At 32.0% G+C, this 12,946-nt stretch overlaps 2 protein-coding genes across 3 annotated transcripts; one reads left to right on the forward strand and one right to left on the reverse strand.

The window, feature by feature from the left end:
* Positions 1-428: 428 nt before the first annotated feature.
* Positions 429-5,212, forward strand: LOC114407682. 2 transcript variants are annotated; one of them, XM_028370872.1, is made up of 6 exons: positions 429-740; positions 1,117-1,219; positions 1,885-1,940; positions 3,402-3,566; positions 4,524-4,637; positions 4,729-5,212. In XM_028370872.1, exons 2-6 carry the CDS (start codon positions 1,132-1,134, stop codon positions 4,819-4,821), a joined length of 516 nt encoding a protein of 171 aa, XP_028226673.1. In that variant the 5' UTR covers positions 429-740; positions 1,117-1,131; the 3' UTR covers positions 4,822-5,212. The 2 variants fall into 2 exon arrangements, with proteins under 2 accessions (XP_028226673.1, XP_028226672.1); XM_028370871.1 differs by having other exon boundaries at positions 429-678.
* A 2,650-nt stretch (positions 5,213-7,862) lies between these two features.
* On the reverse strand, positions 7,863-11,480 carry LOC114407681 (probable serine/threonine-protein kinase WNK9). Its single transcript, XM_028370870.1, has 7 exons — positions 11,240-11,480; positions 11,117-11,154; positions 10,653-10,880; positions 10,318-10,538; positions 9,931-10,088; positions 9,419-9,845; positions 7,863-9,319 (listed from the first exon to the last, which is right to left on the reverse strand). The coding sequence occupies exons 1-7, from the start codon at positions 11,312-11,314 to the stop codon at positions 8,262-8,264; spliced, it is 2,205 nt and encodes a 734-aa protein (XP_028226671.1). The 5' UTR covers positions 11,315-11,480; the 3' UTR covers positions 7,863-8,261.
* Positions 11,481-12,946: the final 1,466 nt, after the last annotated feature.

A 12,946-nucleotide genomic window follows, 5' to 3' on the forward strand; every position in this document is an offset into this window, starting at 1 on the left:
AATTATTTTTATAAATGTTAATTTGTATCCAATTAATTTAATTTTAATTAATAAAGATACTGAGTAGTATTAAAAATGATAGATTATATTACGGTTGATTTAATTACTTCAAAAAAGTAACCTGGATTTATAATTAATAAAAAAAATTGACAAGGAAAATATGTTTCCATTTTCTAAAAGATGTAAAAAATTATACATCAAAACAGGATTTTGTTAACAATATGTATTGTGTGATTTTTTTAACCCTTTTACATCAAAAAAGAAAGAAGAACTGAGGATCACATCAGTCATAATCCAGAGAAGAAGGGTTCTAGTCAACAATTCATCATCATTATTCCATTATGTCTAATCAAGATATGCTTTTGCATACAATTTTTTATGATAATTTTGAGTATGAAAACATAAATGGATCTTTTTATTTACACTTTCTCTCTACATCAATAAAAAAAGCATGTGATTAGAATTAATCATTATCTATTAGAATCAAAATTAGGCTGATTGATTGGATCCCTATATTTGGAATTAAATCCCAACATATCTATGTTAGGGTTTGGCAGTGGCTGCAGTAGATTTTAAACACGTTTATATTGGTCCTGCTGTAGATTTTAAACTTCATAGTTGGTGCTGCTTCCAGTTTCTTTATTATCTCAGTGGGTTTCATCACTTTTTGGTTTCTAGGTATGGTCTCAGGGAAGTGTGCTTGCCGCCACTGATAAAAACACCATCCTCAATCTTCAAGGGTGGTCAAGTTTTTCACATAAATACCAGTGCCTCCCTTCTTAGTTTCTTTCGTGATTGATTTCTGGCATTATTTTAAAGCCATAGACTACTTTTGCTTCATGTGCTTCCAATAAATTGTTAGAAGTTAGAACTGTTGTTTATCTGAAGTTGTGCATCACTACCATGTTTTTTTCTCACTAATGCATATATTGTTCGTTTAGATTTATACTTTAAAGGTTCTGGTGCCAAGATGTGTTGCCATTTTAATTGCGTTTAAAAGACTTCTTTGCAGTGTCTTGTTAGCTATCATTTTACAGCACGATCTTTGTCATTTTATTCATGATTCTTAAATCTTTGGTGAATATCAAATTTTCAATGGAGGTGTTGTTCTTTTAGGTTGGATTGTTGGGGATGGGTCGCACACTTCAAAGGGATCTGAATAGGATTGCAGCAGTTGCTGATACATCACCTTCAGAAGGTCTGCATTATGTATTGACAGGTAAAGTTCCTAAATAGTGACGTTTTAGTCACTTGTTTATTTACTATTTTTTATCACACGTGTTTTTTCTTGTAAGGTTCACCAAACATGTGAACGTGCTTATTATTTTCTAATTTACTATTTTGTATAATGATCAATGAAGGGTTAAGGAATTATTTAAATAAAAATTAGTGATTTATGATGTTTGTGTTCTAAGGGCTTCAAATTATAAACATTGCTTAGTCCTGATCAAAAAGAAAAAGATAAAGATAAAGAAAATCCTGGAGAATAATGTCAGATGCATTGAAAACTACACTTTAATATGAGGATAGTTCTAAGCCTCAAGGTTTATATAGCACAGTAATTTTCAGTTTCAAGCATTGCATGTATTGTATTGTATTCATCAATTAATATGTAAATACTGTACAGTTTTGTTCAAACTTAAGAATAAAGCTTCTTGATTTAATTTAATATAGTCACTTTTGTGAACGTAGTGTGTATACATCTAACTAATGATATGTAAGTTGAACCTATTGTTGAGGAAACATAGAAATTCTTGAAAAGGAATATTTACATTAAATATCAAATTATGTCTTATGATTGTTATATGATGTAGCTTAAAGCAACTTGTCTGTATAATCTACTTTCTTTTCTAATTTACTTTGTTACTTGACTTTCTGTTGCAGAGACAACCCTAGCTTTGCTTCGGCATCCTGATTACTGTATCTCAGCGTATTCATCTGTAAGTGACTTTAATCTCAAATCTTCTTGGATTTCAAGATGTTATTGCAGACAGCACAGCTTAGTGCTATTGTGTTGTTAATAATGTTACTTTTTGTTAATTGTTGACAACTTAGTACTAATGCATAATACTTTCTTCCAACTTCTGACAAAAGTATCACCCTCATTATTGTGGGGAATCCACAATGCCAGCACCTTGTGTACCATACCCACTAAAAGAAATAATCTGAGATTTGGGAAACAAATTAGGGGCTAGAAGTGAGCCCCTTTTTTCTTGATACTCAGCAGTCTTATCAGTGAGTTGGGCTTGACTCATTAAATCCAGAAAATAATTGTCCTTTATAGCATCCCAATTCCCTTTACTAATTTGGCTTAGTCCATTAGGGTAAAAAACTGACCTGTTCCATAAACTTCCCATCTTGTCCATGCTCCGTTCTCCTCATTGGTTTTGCTTTGACCCTGAAATTGTGGAACGACAACTTGTCTTGCTTTCATCTCCATTGCTGGAGTAGCCTTAGCCACCACACCTGCACCACAGTCCAGTGGTTCAGGTAGAAGCAGCTAGGCTGTTTCGCTTGAGATGCAAAACTTCATCACATCTGTTGACCCACCCTGCTTTGCTTTGTGGGAGAATCCTCTAGCTTTGTTTCCTCTTTGCAACCCAGAAAACTGAAAAGATCCATCTGTGTTGTCTCAGTCGCTATGATTCTTGATCTCTAGAACTTCATTTTTGCTTCTGCTTTTGTGCAGATAATTGTTGGGTTGCTTTTGTTAAATTTCTTCGAAATCTTGCAGTTTTCTTGTATTTGTTTCTTGCCCTTGAGTTGCTAGTTCTGTTCTCTCCGAACCTTCATCCTGGCTTCTATTTCTTGACTCCCCATGCTCTTGCACATCTTCCCATGCTCACACTGGATAATCAAAATAATACTCTGGTTGGAATCTTTTGACCAGTGCCTTCACTAATGTCCACCAGGTTGCATTCAGGTTGTGTTTCCATTTTGGCCACCAGTTGAGAGATCACCTCTTAGTCTCTTAGAGCCTTTGCTATCTTTGATAGCCTCTCTTCCTCACACATTCCAATGGATGCAAAGTACAGTTCAAGCTGGATCAACCACCAATAAGCCTTCTCTCCATCGTTGGAGTCATCTTCAAGATTCAACACTCACAGCTCCAAAATAAGAGCTCTGATACAAGTCCATAGAAACCTGGTATTGTATTAGGAAGAAATAGGGATAAAACCAAATTATAAGACTGAAAATTGCAGAATTTCAAGGGTCTACTACTCCTTCCAAACCCCTCAGGCCTCAATTTTATCACAAAATGACAATATGATCTCCATTTATCTCTTCTGTGCTATTTATACATGTGAATATGTGATACCCTTTACTAATTGTAACTAATTAACTAAAAACTGATTGTTACTGACTAACTAATGGGTAATCTAACATTGACCCTTTTGTAGGTGGACATAAAGCAGGGTATTGAAGATGGGGAGAAACGTTTCAATCAACTTTCAATTGAAGAGCGGGGCAAGTTTGATGAAGAGACACTAGTCAATGTTAATAACATAAAGAGACAAAGCACAAGAAGCCAGAGAGCGAATGGGTTCAGCAATGAATACATAGTGGTAATATTGTTTTCTAATAACTTCCTTATTTTGTGTTTTTAATATGTTGTATTCCTGCATGCATTTGTTTTATCATCAAGAAAAAACTATGACTATGAGTACATTTTAGGCACCTCTTACCTGTTCTAACATCTAGGTTTAATATCACTATTGACATCTATATCTAGAAAAGATCTTTTTCCAATGAAAATAAATAAATAAATGAAAAGATGTGGAAAATATTTGGTCTATGGAGTTCTGAGTAAGACCAAAGATTATAAAATCAATCTGAACCAATTGAGAATCTTTCTCTTCTTTGTTGCTATTCCGAAACCTATGGTTCTATTATGATGGTTGTTGGACATTAGCACAATTGAGTCTGATCACCTTTGTCTTGAAATAAATTGTTTTAATTGGTTCTTGTTGGAAGTGATATATTCTGAATGGATTTGGATTTTGATACATTTTCTTTGCCTTTTTTTTTGTTTCTCTTGATGTTGTCTGATTGTAACAATTTTGGTTTGTGTCACATAGAGGTAGATTCTTGCTTGCTCCATAACTCTGATGCTTCTTCTTTCTAAAACTGGTTTGTGTCACATAGAGGTAGATTCTTGCTTGCTCCATAACTCTGATGCTTCTTCTTTCTAAAACGTGGGTCAATATGTATTTACCTGCATCCGTTACTCTAGCAAGCATATATCATCAATAATCCTAAATTCAATATGTGTAACTGGAGTGATCTTTTGTTTAGCTTTAAAAAGTTTGAATTTAAGCCCTGTGAATCTGTTCAGTGGAAAGGGAAATGGAAGGCACAGACAATTTGTTTCTTGTAGATTTTATAATTTTGTATGTAATTTAAGTTTTCTTTATTTCCAACTTGTTCGTTTGCCCCTTGTTGCTCAGAAGGGTAAAAAACTGGAGTTCCATGAGGACATTTCATAAATCTTTCTTTTAATTCTCGTTCTTATTATATATCAGATAACAATCTTGGCTGCTGCCGAAGGAGACCATAAACTTCCAAGCATCAATGGAAGTGGAGACTTGAAGCAAGCTTTACAGAAACTTGGTTCCATTCCGTCAAGCAGATTATTGGTAAGATCAATGTTACTTGGTTAGTCATTTTGCGAATGTTGATGGTTCATTTTTTTGAAATGATATCACTATGAGCTTGAATTACTTGCAGGCAGTTGAGGTGTTATGGACACCACAGAATGAGAACGATACTCTCTCAGAACGGGAGTTACTTGAAGATTACCCGCTTTTACGGCCTTTGTAAGTGGTGATGGTATGCTTGCGTTCTGCTTCTAGCCTCTTCTAGAGCTATGAACTGAAATTGGGTTGTGATTGCACAGTTAAGGATCATCTCCAGTAGTACTTGAATAATATCGTTAAAACTATTGAGATTGTCCTGCTACTCAATTTTCAGCTGCGGCCAATGTCACTAATGACGTTTTATCACTTACAAAGGTTCAATATTAAATATTGATGGCATTAGTTGTAAATTTTACCAGTAGGATCAACTCTAAAGAATATGTACAATATTATAGACAATCATTTTATCATTGAAATAGGTGCCCTTTCTGTTTAGAAATTGCTCTGCTGTATTCGGTGAACTTTTCCAGATTTTATTTGTGCATAATACATTCTTTAAAATCTTTTTTTAAGCTTGGAAAGTTATGATCATAAAATAAAATAAAGGTTCAATGTTTAATATTTAATTATTATTATTTTGGTATTGGTTTAGACGGAATCCAATATGGCATTATTTAGTTGTAGGAATTATTACTGTTTGATCTCAGTCGCTGACTTAAGCTTCATTTGGTAACTACCAAGTAGGTTCAATTGTATAATCGATTTCAGTCATGCCCGACATAGGCTCTCTCTCAATCATAAACGTGGAGACATTTATTGACGCCATGCCAACTTAAAAAAGGTCATCAATCAACATCTCATAAAATAAGAGTTTAATTTTATTATTCTCCTAATAAAATATTTTTTTTATTATTAATCCATTAAACATCTCATTAAATAAGAGTTTAATTTTATTATTCTCTTAATAAAAGATTTTATATTATTAATCCATTAAAATCTACATGATGTTTACAGTATTTATAAATTTATACCGTGCCTTGTTTTCCAAAACTGTCCGCAGCACTTACTCCTTCCTCTTACTGCAGATGCGCAACGAGTAGCAACAGTTACGAGAGTTTCTTTTTCAGCTTTTGTTTCTATTTTCCCATTGATAAAAAATATGTGGGCAATGTAATGTTTTTACAGTTAGTACGCTGTAATTAAACTTTATAAGAATTTAGTTATGATATAGTCAGTGTAAATGTTTTTATATAATGAATAAATTGAATAGCACTTTATACATAACTCTTAAAGTAATTATTAAAAAATTAACAATTTTATCATAAAATGTGGATTCAAGATTGAATGAGAAAAGCACGTTTCAATTAAATTCCATAATTTAGTCTGATTCAGAACAGTTCACTTAAGTTTGATTTAGTTCCAAACAAATTAACTTTTTTTATATCTATTATTGTTATTGTTAACATTGTCTTAAGGATGAAGCTTGATGCAGAAAGATAAAAATTAATATTAGTGATGAAATAATTTATATTAAAAAACTTAAAAACATTCCTTATAAAAATTGTCGTGATTTCAGTATTAATGATTGTCACTAATACATTTTTTTGTTATGACTAAACATGTTTATTTAAAATTCAAATGAAACAAATTAAATTTTAAACAAAGTTAAAATTATGGTTTTTATTCGGAAAGGCCTAATCACTCTTCTCAAATGTTAGATGATATCTTTTTTTATCAGTTTTAAATTAATCTTATTTTTTATTTAAAACACGAAAGTTATACGATAAATAGAAAAAAATCTTCTTAATCTAAAACTATAAAAAAAATGCTAAAATAATACTGTAACACATAATTTAGAAAATATGATCATAAAACAATAAATTAGCATAGTAATCTCATAAATAATAAATATAATTAGGTTAATCATTTTATAAAAAACTATAAATGTGTGGAAAAGAGTTTCATTCTAATGATCAAAAGATAAGTAAAGTTTGATAAAGATTTATTTTCGTTAAAGATCGAATTTGAATAATATTTAAATGATTAAACCTTAACTTTAACATATTAATCATTTATGTTCCCTATAATTCATCACTTCACCGGTTATATAAACACACTCAAATTAGTATGATCAAGACCAAACACTACAACAGTTCATTTAACTTTTTTTTCGAGAGGAAGTTCATTTAACTTTAAAAACTGGTTTTTCAAATAATCAATGTAAACATCGCTTATATCGGTTCGAAAGAGAATGAAACGGGTATAATATGTTCTGATCGGTTTGCTGATTATTTTTTTAATTTAAAATTCAATATGATGATTATTGATAACTATTGTAATTATATTTATTCAGTTTTTAATTATACTGACTGTAAAATATTGGTGATATTGGACTTAAATACTATGATATATTTGATTTATTTAATTTTAAACATTATATATTATTTATAAATTAAACTTTTAATATTATAGAATTAGAAATAGAATATTGTTTTTGGTTTAATATTTTTAATAATTTATATTAAATTAAAAGTTGCAGTATATTATTTAATCATATCTATTAATAATGGCCAAGCTAATTTTAATAAGACCGTAAATTCCAATGGAAGAAAGTCAGCATGAATGAGGTCGCTGGGTAAAAAGTAAAAGCGGTCGCTAAATGTAGTTCTATAAGCATAAACCAAATAGCAAAGCTGAAATAGAATATCCCTATACAGTTTCTTTCTTTCTTTCTTGGGTCAAATTAATTGATTTTCTTTTGAAATCAAGCGCATCATTCATGATTGAAAAGAAATAAAGCTAATGGGCAAAGCAAAAAAGTTCATAAGCCATCTCAAATTCTCATTGGCCAACTCCCAGTCGGAACTGACACGCCAAATAATAGTATATGTGAACAAAACTCTTAAAAATATTAATAAATAATTGATTGCATTGTCATTTGCCAACGTGTATTCATCCCCTTCACTTCCCATGCACATGAAAATTCAACAATGTTTCCCCCTTTGAATCATAATTTTAGAACAAATGTATAACGCAGCGGAATTGAGCAATTTCAACGAGGCAACAGTGTGTACCAGCGTAACAACTCATTTAGTTGATTTTGTTTGGAATTTGCTCGTTGTTTCGGAAGGATCATAAAAGGGTAATTGACTAACATAAAATGGACAGACACTATTTGGGTTGGAATCACCACGGGCATTAAGTTTAAGGGCGAATTTGACCCAGTTGGCACAGCACACTCAATTATTGTAGTTCTATTTTGAAAAAAAAGCATACATGCAACCGTGACACGTTTTCTCCTTCCTAGTAATTCCAATACAATTTGTTTTCCAAAAAAGACTTGGACAAAATTGCACATAGATTTGACCGATTGTTAAACTAAGTACTACTATTACACAAGCCACGTTCACGAACCATGATTGATCACCGCCCCCTCACCAAAAAATAAAAATCTGTTTATTCTAAGTATATGACACTATTGATACTTTTGTACGGAAAGGATTTTGTATCTTTGTGGGGAAATTGAAATTCCAAGAAGAAAAAAAGGTGGGGTGTAGAAATCAGATAGCCTCTAGGACAGTATGTACATAATGCACAAAAGAATGCAACCAGTGTGTCATAAAACTAAACATCCACAGCATCAACAGGAAGGGAAACTGTCCTGTGTAGAGTGTCTCTAAGCGAGCCTGTGTAAAAACTCTTCTCAGTAACCATACCTTCTTTGTGAGAACACATCACCTCACAATTTTGGGCCCTTTGGGTGTCCAAATTGGGGTGGTTCTTTTGGACTTGAGAACGGCAACTGGATTCATAATTCCAGATATTACCTAAGGGTTTCAAGTGAATCCCATTGTGCACACCGTTTGCTGTCTGTGGCAGTGGTGGCATAATGCATTGTTCAGTTTTGTGCTCTCTATTACTAGTATGTGAAGATTCAGTTGCTATACCAAACCGTTTATCTCCAAGTTCCCTTGACTCCCTATTGTGTTTTGCTTTGATCCATCTCATTTCTTGTCGAACCTCTTTCTCATATTCAATCTCAGGGCCACAACACAAAAAACGGATAGCAGAGAAATAATTTCCTGATAAACTTCGTGGGGGATTTCCTGGATCATGTGCGAACTTGTTTTCCCAAATGCCTTTTTTTCCTTTGTCTTCTGCTAATACTGGTTTATCAAATTGCTCACCAGAATGACTTTCATCAGACTCTACTGGACTCAGTTCACAACTTTCATGATGATTCCATGATTCCTGACGCTGCAAGCAGTCTGATTGGCTTGATTTGATAGGTGCATCCCCTCTAACATGATTGTCACACTCGGATGGGAAGGTAATCTCCTCAAAACGCCCATGCATTGAAGTACATCCATGCCTACAGCATTGAGGAAGTTGCGAGTTCTTTCCACATTGATTATGTGAAAGAAATTCCATAACATTGCCACCCGAAGTATGAATAGACACACAATTGTGACAAAAAAAATTATTTAAATGATGGTTGGTTTCTTCAATTCCTGGTCCCGGCTTCCATTCAGGTACCAAGGAAGCAATTTCCCCATCTATCATATCTGCAATACTGGTAACATCCTGATCAGTAATGTCGAGTTCTGCAACCATTTCAGTTGCTACACTTAATGCTGTGTCCGTCCCTATGTCAAATGGAAAATAAATATTCCGAATATGGCCTGCCACATAAATAAGTCAAATTATCAATCTTAAATTCCATCCTGCAATATACAAGTCATGGCTATAGAGTACCAAAACAACAAAAGTAATTTTCCAACCTTCTTTGTCTGCAATTCTTAGTCTCAAAAAGATGCCACCGTCATCTTTCCTCTTGCCTCTGATGCTTATGTCAACATCTTCAGAGGCTTCCTCATCATGGCACTCGAAAAGTTCAATTCCACTAGGTTCAATATCAGCTGGATGAGAATACCAGTCTCCATATTCGAAGCCATTTGAGTATTCAGTACTCATGTTACTAAAACTCTGGTGGAGATCAAAGAATGGCTGATGGGTAAGAGGACCCAAGTCATCAAATGCTCCACTGTCCACGGGTCCCAAATCATACTCATAATCATCAATCTGAAGAAAAGGATCATCTAGAAGCTCCCTAGCAGAGAGCCTTAGAGACACCGTTGCCAGGCATTTCTCAACAAATTGTCGTACTTCTGGATCCTTCACTTTATACAAGGCATCCGGTTTCTTCCCCTGGAAATGTAAAATGCGATTGATATCTTGCCACTCCTGAAAAAAAACACTTCTTCAATAGAAAAGGGAAAGAAAGCAATCTTACTGAAATAACTTTCTTGTAGATTTGTGCTGGATGGCTACATTCGCTATAAGGATATTCAAACGTGACCATCTCTAATACACACATCCCAAAGGAATATATGTCAACTAATTCATTATATGACTCTTCATAAACTTCTGGTGCCATGAACTCAGGCGTCCCTGTAGAAATACAAATGTAACAAATAAAACTCGAATCAGAATTACCAATCCTTGTTCAAATCAATCCTCTAATTATGTTAACAACGCCAACCATGCAGTACACATCACACAGTTTCATATGTTACTGCCAAATCATTTTCAAAAGGCAACGAACTGAACTAATTCCAATCTGGTGTTAGAATTGGCTAGGTTTTTTCTTGATACCTTACACAATATGAAAGAGACATACCTACACAATGAGCAGCATGGGACTTGCGGAGAATTGCTGCCAACCCAAGATCCCCAATCTTAACTTCCCCTTGGTTTCCATTGATAAAAATATTATCACATTTAAGATCTCTATGGATCACAGGTGGGTCATGGCTATGAAGATAGAGAAGCCCTCTCAGGATCTGTCTACACCAATGCTTCACTGCCCTAATGTTAACTCTCTTGTGCTTTTGCCTATACCTATTGTGATAATTAAAACAAATAAATAAAAGAAGAAAAAAATAAAACAACTTCTCAAAAGCTCAAAATGGATAATGATCATATATAATAAGGATGAAAATGGAGGGAACTCACTGTCTAAGGGTGCCAGAAGTGAACATTTCAGTCACAAAGTTGATATTTCTATTTGCTGTATCAACCCAAGATGTGTAAAATTTCATTATGTTTCTGTGCTTCAACGTCTTGAGGAGGTGAATTTCACAGTAAAGCCTCTCGAGATCTTCAGGGCTCTGCAGAAAATCATACAATTTAACCTGATTCCAAGCAACTTCAATCCCTTGGTACTCATCAAATGCTCTATATCTGAATCAATCCAAAATAAATAAATAAATAAAATATCAAATGCCCATTTCTACAAACACAGAAAAAATTAAAAATTAAAAATAAAGAGGACCCTCGGCTTTGTATAAGCAGTGGTGGGGCCAGTAACGTAATCAACCAGAACAAACCAAACATCATCAACAACAACAACAACAACAGCAAAAAAACGGAAAATTGAGAAAGATAAGGAATGGGGAGTTTATCTGAAATATTCATACACTGTCTTGGAAGCTCCTTTGCCGAGGATTTCATTGTACTGCAACAACAAGAAAAATGACAAAACTGAGACCGGATACAAGCACGGATAAGAAGAAAGAAAGAGGGTATAATAGTATAGTTACCCTGCCGTATCTGCCAGTTGGATCAACTTCAACAAACTCAGATGCAGAGGAATCTGTTGTTTCAAGCTCATTCATCCTCTTTTTCCTTTCTCTTTTTCTCTCTTATGATTAGATTTCTCCTCTTGTCCCGTTCTTCCTCATACAAATACACATCAGAAACCCAAAAAAAAATTTCAACGATTTTATCTCTCTCTTTCTCTCTATATAATACGTTGGCTCTGTTTCAAAGAAGTGAAAATATAAGAAAAGAAAATTGAAAAGAAAAACAATAAGCACAACAATATATTTTTCTTTGTTTGACGGGAGAGAAAATATAAGGAAATGAAATAAAAAATCGAGCTCTAAAAACAAAAATTTAAAATTTTCTTTTTTTACTTTTCATTTAATTTAAATTTCAATTTTTTTTTCTCTTTACCAAAGAAGTAATATATTTATTCCTTAACAGGGATTTAATAACAATTGACAAAAGGGAGAACAGAAGAAAGAGAGAGACAGGAGAGCAACTTTACAGTACCATAATTTTGACGGTTTGGATTACGGAGCCACCCACCACGACGGGACGTTATTTATAAATAACCATATTTTTGTTTTTATTTTGTAGTGTTTTTTAAAGAGTAAATTACAATGAGCAATTATGTGATTTACGGGTACACTTATTTTTTTTTACTTTATAAGAATATATTAATGGTTGGTTTTTTATTTCACTGGTTGTTTTTTATATGTTTTTTTAAATTATTTGATATTTTAGATATGAGAAACATAAGTTTAAGATAATCGCATGAGAAATATATGATTTTTTAATAATTTTTTTATCTAACATATTTTTATTTATTTCTTTTAACTCATAATTATTTTATGTTAAAATGATTGTCGGAGGAATATATATGTGTAAAATAATTTATCTTATATTTTAACCAACTGAATCAAGATTTAAAATTTATATTAAAGAAAATAAAAAAATTACATATAATTAAATACTAAGATAATAATCTATTAAAAAATTTCATGTCACTGTTTAAATATCATTTTTTGTCTTTATTTTTCCTTTCATAAGTGAATGTCTTTTTTTCTTTCATTAAATTTATTAAAGCAAATTTAACGGAATTAATAAATGATATTAAAAATAATATAAAAAAGAAAAATATGACAAATATAATAAAAGTAAATCACAGTCATTGTAATTAACTATTTTATAAAAGGCATTGCATAATTAAGATTGTCCTGTATTTTGTATGCTGATTAATCACCTTAATCCATGATAATATATTGATTTGCCACATCATGTTTCACAAGTATTTTTGAAACAAATGTTAACCATTACATTTAAGATGTTGTTAAAAAAATAAAAAATTTTCTTATTGAAACGTATAAAATTATATTATTCATTTTTTATATTTTTTAATTTTTATAATAAATATTTTTTCATTGATTAACAAGACTTTTTCTTAATGGCTTATCATCTAATTTAATATTATTAGCTATTTTTAACAGATAAAAATTTAAAAATGTAGTTTTTTAAAAAATAATTACGTGTATCATGTTAAATCCTCTAATGACATGATAAAATATCCGCTTTTAATGTTATTATTTGATAACATGAACTAAAATAAAATATAAAAAAACTTTAAATAACTACAATAAAACGAAAACTTTAAAAAAGTTAGAATAAAAAATCCTTATTTAATAGAAATAAAAGATTATATAAGC

This window comes from Glycine soja, chromosome 3, assembly GCF_004193775.1.
Source record: "Glycine soja cultivar W05 chromosome 3, ASM419377v2, whole genome shotgun sequence".
Classification (NCBI taxonomy): domain Eukaryota; kingdom Viridiplantae; phylum Streptophyta; class Magnoliopsida; order Fabales; family Fabaceae; genus Glycine; species Glycine soja.